Source organism: Octopus bimaculoides, chromosome 1, assembly GCF_001194135.2.
Source record: "Octopus bimaculoides isolate UCB-OBI-ISO-001 chromosome 1, ASM119413v2, whole genome shotgun sequence".
NCBI classification, from domain to species: domain Eukaryota; kingdom Metazoa; phylum Mollusca; class Cephalopoda; order Octopoda; family Octopodidae; genus Octopus; species Octopus bimaculoides.
Window position 1 is genome coordinate 20,836,981 of NC_068981.1, and position 10,205 is coordinate 20,847,185.

The 10,205-nt window shown below is 34.5% G+C and overlaps 1 protein-coding gene across 1 annotated transcript in view; it reads right to left on the reverse strand.

The window, feature by feature from the left end:
- Window positions 1–434: 434 nt before the first annotated feature.
- LOC106882157 (protein arginine N-methyltransferase 5) overlaps window positions 435–10,205 on the reverse strand; it is a 29,825-nt gene continuing 20,054 nt past the window's right edge. Inside the window, exons 8-16 of the mRNA XM_014932734.2 lie at window positions 9,722–9,793; window positions 8,382–8,459; window positions 7,627–7,685; window positions 7,333–7,455; window positions 7,030–7,205; window positions 5,739–5,848; window positions 3,524–3,617; window positions 1,232–1,348; window positions 435–526 (exon numbers count right to left, since the gene is read on the reverse strand). Of these exons, the coding sequence (XP_014788220.1) occupies window positions 435–526; window positions 1,232–1,348; window positions 3,524–3,617; window positions 5,739–5,848; window positions 7,030–7,205; window positions 7,333–7,455; window positions 7,627–7,685; window positions 8,382–8,459; window positions 9,722–9,793 (921 nt within the window). The remainder of the gene's footprint in view (window positions 527–1,231; window positions 1,349–3,523; window positions 3,618–5,738; window positions 5,849–7,029; window positions 7,206–7,332; window positions 7,456–7,626; window positions 7,686–8,381; window positions 8,460–9,721; window positions 9,794–10,205) is intronic.

Sequence of the window (10,205 nt, forward strand, 5' to 3'; positions counted from 1 at the left end):
GGTCAGTCAGGCGGTACTGGCAACGGCCACGCTCAAAATGGTGTATTTTATGTGCCACCTGCTCAAGAGCCAGTCCAGGGGCACTGGCAACGATCTCGCTCAAAAATCCTTACACATGTCCGAAAATCCTTACGTATATATATATATATATATATATATATATATATATATATATACACAGACATACACACACACACACCATTGATATTTGCATTTTTATGAAAATTGTTCCCACTATTTTACTGTATTTATTGCACAAGTCCAGTTGTTTCTTTATTAAATCTATATTTCACAATATAACAATGTAACTGGTAAGCACATTGCTAAAATAACTTCCATCACCAAATGAATTAGCTCAGTACAAATGATCTAATTGATAAAGTAAAAATTATATGATGTAGAAGTTTCCTAAAACTAATTGAAACTTTCTAGCATTATATAAAAAAGTGAATCAGCAATACCTTTATGGGGAAGAGTATAGGAAACCAACTAAACATTCCTGCAGAATGTGTTGAGGGGAGAATACCTGTGGAAAGAGAAGAGAGAGTGTGAGAATAAAATAGAGTTGCAAGTAAAAACTGGATAAATACAATTTCAAAACTAATTTTTAAGCAATATCAGATAAAATGTTAAATATTTAGGGAATATAGTGATTTGGAGAGGAAGATAACTTAGTAGAAAATGAATGTATGGAGTGTAATTGTTCTGATGAAACATGGAAATATATTTGAACATTGGATGGTAAATTAACTGACACAGTATTCCAGATACACTCAAGACTAGAGTCACCTAGCTCAGTGTATCACTGGTGCATATTTTAATAACTCTCAGAAAGACAATGATAAGATTTTGACCTAGAATGTGACTAAGCTGGATAATTATCATGTCTAATTTTAAATTCTATCATTAAGACTTGGAATAAGTTGTACTAACACTCCAGGGACTAAAGTTTGTTTAGGGGGAAAAATTAAGTGAAACATGAAGACATTCTTATATGACAAACAGGTGAGAAGTGTTCAGAAAAGGTGAAAATGTTTACAAGAGTATAGAGGCAGGTACAAGTTATAGAAGAGTAATTAATACAATCATTAGAAGGGAAGAGACATTAAAGAAAGAGAAATACATTTTAAAGTGGTGAAGACAAAAGTAAATTTGAGAGAAACATAGAAAGCTAATTGGATTGAGTAAAAGTTAAATGAAGTAAATAGTAAAGCGAAATCAAGAAACTTACTTAAAGTTACATTGCCATAAAGTACAGAATCAAAATATCCAGCAAAACCATGTAAGACGGCATCAGACTTAATATGAAACTGTATGCTCACATAACGAGAATTATCAATCACTTCACCTAGAAAACAGAATTCATGTCATCAAAGAATTTCACATGGATATTAAACAAATGTAGCTACACTACACCTTTCTATTATAGGCACAAGGTCTGAAATTTTAGGGGAGGGGGACCTGTCAATACATCAACCTCAGTACTTTCACAGTGCTGATTTAATTTTTGCAAACTAACATGCAGATACTGAATTAATTTCTTAAAATTGGTTGAAATTGATAAGTTATGTACACAAGCAATACTATGCCATATGAAATGTGGAGAATTCCAGAAAGTAAACTTGGTTCTAACACAGTTAAGGTTAAGCTTTGTTTATCACATCAATCTTGAGACAAGCTAGAAGTGAGATCACAAGGTTTGCTACATGATGAAGATAATGTTGCAAATTTAAGGAGGTCTAGTTTGCAAACTCTTTTAGTGGTTCCTCAGAAAAAGTTTCCTGTGTATTTTATACTGAATCAGTCTTCTTACTACAATCTTGGTCTTCATGGTTGTTGGGAAGATAGAGTATATATATATATATATATATATATGTGTGTGTGTGTGTGTGTGTGTGTATGTGTTTTTAAAATACATTCTTTGCAGAGAACAGTTATCATTTAGAGAAACTGAATATATGTCTAGTTCACGCTAGGTATGAAACCAATGGTATTTCTCTAAAACTGTTACTTATATATATATATATATCAATAACTCACAGATAGAGCAGCATCATTAGTAATATTATAATGACATTAATATGCTAATAAAATCATTTAATAGCAAATACCTCAATTTATTAATATTACATGTTATTTTCTTTACTTAATGTTAATATAAGTTAGATTTTAGTTGTTGTGCAGCTCCAGACCAGCCTTGGTTCAGCAGATATATGATCAAAGAAATTCTAGCAGTGACTATTCTTTCCATATTTTATTCATAATATATCTAGGACTACATTACCTAAAGTGTCCTTCCTATATTTAAGAACGTAGATGTGATTTGACTGCTATTTCTAGTTGGACAAGTGACCCCATATAAAGGCTCATTTGTTGACTCGGATAACATGTCAACGTATGTTACATTTATGAATTTGTGAGGGTTATTGCAGCAGATACCCTAAGAATGAAACAGAGAAATTACCACCAACAAGGTGGTAATCATTGGACAAGTTAGAACATTGTCATATTTTCTTCAGAATCCTCTTTGATTTTCATAAAGAGTACAATATAAGGGATGATGTGCACCCAACCATGTCTGGTAAGTTCACTGTCATCAATTTACCATTTTTTTCAATAAAATAGTTTTTAACTATTAATGGTGAGATAATATGGATATATTTTCTCAGTAAACTTTCCTTGCGGTGAACTTTCCTCATGTTGAACTTCCCCTGTGGTAAATTGCTTGCAGTGAACTTACCTGTAATTACACTCAACACTGGCCAATGCACTTTCATCTTATCTATAGCAAAGCCAGCAGATTTATTAAATTTAACATTATGTCTGACTAGATCCTCATTAATAACGATTGCTAACCTTTGGCATCTGGAGAAATTTCCAAAACCTTAGCAATGAAGAAATTTTATGGACACTTTTAGTAGACATCTCTTTTACTTGTTTCAGTCATTTGACTGCGGCCATGCTGGAGCACCGCCTTTAGTCGAGCAAATCGACCCCAGGACTTATTCTTTGTAAGCCTAGTACTTATTCTATCGGTCTGTTTTGCCGAACCACTAAGTTATGGGGATGTGAACACACCAGCATCAGTTGTCAAGCGATGGTGAGAGGACAAACACAGACACACATATATATATATACGACGGGCTTCTTTCAGTTTCCGTCTACCAAATCCACTCACAAGGCTTTGGTCGGCCCGAGGCTATAGTAGAAGACACTTGCCCAAGGTGCCACACAGTGAGACTGAACCCGGAACCATGTGGTTGGTAAGCAAGCTACTTACCACACAGCTACGCCTACTCTACTCTAGCTGTGAGGGAAAATAAAAGTTACTTTAGCCACCTTCAACTTAAGCTAACAAGGCAGTGCTTTTTTGCTCTTATGAGTCTCACCAACTTTAAAAACAATTGCTTTACAAAATTTTATTCAAATGCGTATATTTATTAATCTATCCTACCTACAGAAAAGAAAAATAGTTCAATAAACTGTTAAGGAAAATATGTAATAAATTTGGCAATAACCTTACCTCTATTTGGGTGCCTAAAATGAAAAACTTTCTTGGGTTCAGATAAAATCTGACAGTTGTGGAGCCGTACAACATAAGGCATCTCAAAAGGGGCCTGAAATATGAAATTATATTAAACAGACATGTGAAGTTGTTGTTTAGACTCGAGTTGGCTCTGATTGAGTATTCCTAAGATCAAAGGCATTACAGCTGTCACCACCCGGTTTACTTCCTATGTGCAGGGAGCCCAGACCCATATTATCTAAAGTAACCATTTTTTAAGGCAGTTTGGTATGATCTGAGGGAGATTTGGCTGCTGTTTCTAGCAGATTGAGTATCCATGCAGACACACCTTTATTGACTTGTATGAAGGAAGTAGTTTATGTTGGAAGTTGACAAAATAACTAATTCTTAATCTAATGACAGTATGCCATTTCTGAAAATGTCAAATAAAATTAGACATGATACAGAGCTTTGTGTGATGCCATTTATTCTTCCACTCAGAATTAGTATCAGCTGTTAAACATTTTGGTTACTCCCAAAAAGGAATTTACTAACTCATAAATATTCCTTTGTATTTCAATAACATTTTCATAAAAGTCCTTTTAAGATTTTTCTATGATTTAGCCACGAGTACCTATGATCATTTTACAAGACATCCATGACTGATGGGAAAAAATGGGGAAAAATCCATGACTTACAAATCACCATCCTTCTAAGAGAAAACCTGGTCCTTATATTTACAATAGAGTGGAGATAGCTAAGGCCACTTAAGGATCAGTTGTTATATTGCACCAGGCAATAGATTAAGTTTACCATGAAGTTTCTGTCTACCAATTTCACTAACAAGACTTGGCTTAGGTTTATTCAAAATCATGGTAGAAGAAACTTGACCAACGTGCTGCACAGAGTTATTAGAGCTGAAGCAACAAGATTGTGAAGCAAAATTATTAGATGAGAGTGTGAGTGGAAATATTTAGCACAGTCAGCATTTATTTTTAAATGTCTCAGATAAAAGTAAGTTCTGTGCAAATATGAAAGTGTATCATACACTATTCTGCTCTTCAGTGTGGTGAAGTGTCTTCACGAGGTTTAGACTGAATTCTAAAATGTTTTCTAAGTACATCAGGAACAGTCAAACACTGACAAAAATACAGACAAGAAAACTTCAAAAAAGTTTTAGACTTATCTATTTTATTTATTGTTAATCCCAAGTCAGCATACCTATAATTAGATATTTTAGCTATCCCAACTTTTTCAGGTATAGTGTTATGTCTACTCCACACTCTTATAACCTACTCAATCACATGTAATCGCTTCCTTGTTATTCTATTTTTTCATCACCTCTTTTTCCCCAGTCAGTCATCTCCCTTCCCCTACCCCACCAACACTACTTGATTTCTACAGTCATCACCTACTCTCCCCTACTTATAACCCTTCAACACTTATTCTTCGTTATATTCTCTCTCTCATCCCTTCCCTGCCCCTAACCATCACTTCACTCTCTTATTCACACTTTCAAATTCAACCCACCCACATCTGTTCTCCTACTTCCATTTATTTCCACTATTTTTATCTTTTTTCAGTCCCCACCAACCACTCCCACCCTCTCCTCTATGTGAGTAGACATGTAACTCTTCTACAGCAAGAAACCTGTTCTGTTTCTATTACCTCTTCTCACACTCTCATTCCTCGTCTAGCATAAAACCACCTCCCTGTTACTCTACTCCACTGTAACCCCACTCAGTTGAAAGAATTGTAGTCTTGCAGGCTGCATGGTGACCTCACTAGTGCTGGTGCCATTAAAAAAAGTAGCCAGTACATGCTATAAAGTGACTGGCATTAGGAAGGGCATCTAGCTATAAAAACCACGTCAAAGTAGACATTGGAGCATGAGGCAATCATTGGATTCATCAGATCCTATCAAACTGTCCAACACATACCAGTATGGAACATGGATGTAAATGACGACGATGATGATGATGATTACTGAATGTGTCATCCATCCAACTGACTCAGATCATTATAAAGGAATATTTCTGTATAAGTTGGATAATTAGATTAAATCTATTGTTGGTTAACATAAGATTAAACAATGAATATATCTTGATATTTTTAAATACAGCAAAATATGCTAATACAAAGAACAAAGAAATGGAAGAATATTCTCTAATTTTACAAATAACAAAGTCATGTATTGATTCAAACCAGAATGAAAAAGTATGAATTAACGAACCTCTGGGGATTTGTCTTTGTCTTTACTTAATCTGACTTCATTATACAGCTTAGCAGATTGCAAAGGAGCCAGGTATGAGGTATATTCTTTGGGGATACTGATTCCATCATCTAGAAATCAAAGACATAAAGTCATTAATCTGAGTAGTTAACCTACAAGAACATCCAACTCTGGAGGTTTACAGTTCTTCTTTAAAACTGTTGAAATAGAAAAGGTCGTTTACAGTAGTGTGGTTGAAGGCAAGATGCAAGTTCTTAAATAAAAAGAGTAAGGATTGTTTAAAATATAAATTAGGAAGTTTTACTGATGGGAGCATGATGAAAGGCATTCAGAGAAGTATTTCAAAACGTAAAGAGTATTCTCAGCAGGAATGAGCTATAGAAACATTACCCTTCTTTCCCAACTCATTCCCAATGCTCTTTACTACACAATATTATTCTAGGCCTGTAGCTCATTCCCAGTGTTCCTTAACGTCCTTGCTCAATCGCTGGCCAGCAAGAAAGAGATCGATCAAAGCGGGAAAGCTTGGATGTTTAATTCCACGCATGCGCACAGCATTACTACAATATCATTACTCCTGAGAATATAACATATAAGACTGTAGATTTAATACATATCCAATATACATGAATTATGATTTCATTAGTATATACTAATATTGCACCTCTTATAGAATAAAACAGTACTATTAGTAGAGCTTATGCAAGCATGGAAAAGTGGAAACAATGATGATGACATTTCACCTGCATTATAAGTATCTGGTATTTATATAGTGACACTGCTCTTCCATTAAATGTGCTTCTTTTTTTATACAGTGACACTGTACCATCACTATATGTATCTAGTATTTATACAATGATATATACTGCATCTCCACTGTTGTGGTATTTATAGAATGATATTGCATATAAAATCTAGTATGGACCATTAGAATTAAGTTTCATTTAAATGCCTGATATGAAACATAATTTAACCTTTTCACCTGGTTAGCACATAATATTGGCATTTGTAGCATTAAACTAACAAGAATCAACACCTCTCCCGGATAGTATGCCAAATACAGGAAATAATGTGATATATATGTGTATATATGTGTATATATATATATATATATATATATATATATATATATATATATATATATATATATATATATATGAGGGTATATAAAAATGACATAATGGATAATATATAGAAATGATGTGGTATAAAGTACTATACAAAAATGGAAGACTGTAAAATTGGCATGATATAAAGACCAAATGAAGACAAAACTCTAACAAAGGATTACCTTTGAGAAAACGTTGTGCGCCGTCCAAACACTCAGGTGACAACTCATTGTCACCAAATGAGCCCAAAAGTTCGCTAACAAGTATATCTGCTTTCTCTGGAGCTTCCCATTCTCTCATGTCTTGAAATACAACTTCTACTTGCTCTCCCCACATTTCATCTTTGTAATTTTCTAGTCTGGAGAAATACAAAAACATTTGTTAGCATTTGTGAGAAGATAAAAAACCCCAGAAAACAAACCACCATTATTCATGTAGTTGAACAGGAATTCATTAAGTTTAACGAGAGACTAAAATATACTTACGTGACTATAGCATTGGGATTTTTTTCCACAGCATACACTTTGATATTTCTGTCTGCCTTTTTACTTGCTGTTATTGCAGCTCTGACTAGTGGACCCCGTCCAGCGCCAACCACCATAATCACACTGCAACAACAAATGCAACACAGATTAAAACAGAAAGAGAAATGATTTTTAAAATATAAATTGTGAATATTTAGAATGTTTTTTTCTTCTTGAGAATGAAAAAAAAAAGAAAAGAAAAAGGAAGACATTCTTATCTGTACTGAGATTAATGAAGTTGTATTGTGTACTTACACCGTTTTCATGTCTTTTTCCTCTTCCTTTACTCGGTCTAATAGGGCAAAATAGATGGCCTATGAAAATAAAATGGCATAATTAGATTAGCACAAATATTTTCAAGGCTGTATGAGATACATTTTAGATATGTCTATCAAGAACTTTAGATTTAAAAAATTGAAATTTGGTGCTTTCTCTTAGAGCATCATCAGCATTTAACAACTATTTTTCCATGCTTAGATGGAATATGTTGCATTATTAGATGAAATTTGTTGAGGCAGATTTTCTATGGATGAATGCCTTTCCTGTCTCCTCTGTTTCCAAGCAAGGCAATATTTCCCCATTGCCAGATACATTTTACATGGAAGACTGGAAACGAACAACACTGCTTGTATGAAGGTGATGCTTGCTTACAACCATCACATAATGTCAAAACAAGGAAATACACAAACACATGTACATATCCACTCACAAGGCTTTAGCTGGCCTGGGGCTATAGTAAAAGACACTTGCCCAAGGTATCACACAGAGTGACTGAACCCAAGACCACATGTTTGGGAAGCAAACTCCTAAACCACAGTCATACCAGTAACTAAATGTACATCATTTAAGATAATCCAAGGTCAACGATAGAAATTTCCAGACAACATATCAACAGTCTAAAATTACAATAACAGCATTATTTTCCACCACTACTCACAAACAAAGATCAATTACTTTATGAACTACCTGTGTTACATGTTAAGATGTAGTAAAAAAGAAACATATCTTACCTCTTTATATTGGGTATATTTGACTGGATCTTTTTCAAACACCTCATAAGTCAGTGACTCCAGATTGTCCATTAACGGCTGAAAACAAGATACAAACATTAGACATTTATTTGAAAGAAGACAGTGGATGTTTGTTTGAGAGGGTTGATACCTTTTACTAGCAAGACTTTTCTGTTGATGGAAAAATGTTTTTTAACCTTACACATATGGCAAAAAGTCCCACTTATGGCTCAAGTGAAACAACACTGATAATAATTCTTTGCATTAGTATAAAGCCACAAATTTGTTGGAAACAAGTTTAGGTTGATTATATCAGTCACAGTATATAACTGGTATTTGGTATTTATCAACTTCAGAGGAAGAAATGGCAAACTTAAGTGTATTTGAACTTTGGACTTTTATGGTGTCACGTAGAAGTGCCTGTGCTAGTGCAATGTTAAAAGCATCCAGTACACTCTGTAAAGTGGTTAGCCTTAGGAAGGATATCTAGCCATAGAAACCATGCCAAAATAGACAAATGGAGACAGCTCCAGTTGGTCAACTCATGCTAACACAGAGAATGGATGTCAAATGATGATGATGATGATGATAATGAATTTAGTGAGTGAAAGCCATCCCACTCATTAATAAAAGTGAAAAGTACTACATCAGTAGTGTGAATGTAAATATAAAAGACATCCAGGAAAGAATGGAAAGTCAGTTCCCAGTTTGAACTGAAGCCATATCTTCTAGTTGACACTGCTTTGCTACCAGCATGTCATCAATTTTCAAACTGGTGCACAAATCTTGCCATATCAACATTCCTAAGATGGATATTGGTTTGATATTTTGTAATAGCTAATCTAATCAGAGAACACACAAGTTTAATATCAAAGCCATTTACATTGGTTGTTATGTTAAAGTTCAAAATCTGCTTTTTGCTTGTGTTGTACTCTGGAGCAAAACACGACCCTTTTTGCTCCAGTTTCACCTCTGTTTTATATATGAGGGATTAGCAGTAGGAAGGACACTATCCAAGAGGTCACTGTCAATCTCCCTTCTTCACACACATACATAGGAAAAAAGGGCTTCTGTAATTATCATTATCAATTAAGCTAACCCTAATCTGTAAAATTTGTTGGAATAAAACAATAAAACTAGAAATTTTAGCTAATGAAAGAATAACTTATTTTTTTTTTAGATATTAATTTTATAGTTGCTTTTTGGGGTCAGACTGCAGACTCTCTGAGATTGAGTTCAATTTCAACATTTGTAGGTCTCAAGAACTGCAGGGGAAAAAAGGGAGCAGGAAGGAGAGGATTTTAGAGGAATGTTGTTAAGGGAGGAAGGATTATGCTTACTTGAAGTGGGCATTGTAAATAATCTTCATATCCTTTGGCAAACTGGCTGAGAGCATCAGGCGTGGGACGGTTCTGTAAAAGAAAAAGTTTATTTATATCTCAATACATATTTCTCATTATCTATTAGTTATCCAAGAGAAACATTTTAAAATTGTGGTTAAAATTATATATTTGGATATTATTATTTGTTTCTTCAACCTAAAGTGATACATTTAATCATCAATATTCTATAAAAACAGTTAATCTCCAGTTCATCATCATCATCATCATCATCATCATCGTTTAACGTCTGCTTTCCATGCTAGCATGGGTTGGACGATTTGACTGAGGACTGGTGAAACCGGATGGCAACACCAGGCTCCAGTCTAATTTGGCAGAGTTTCTACAGCTGGATGCCCTTCCTAACGCCAACCACTCAGAGAGTGTAGTGGGTGCTTTTACGTGTCACCCGCACGAAAACGGCCACACTCGAAATGGTGTCTTT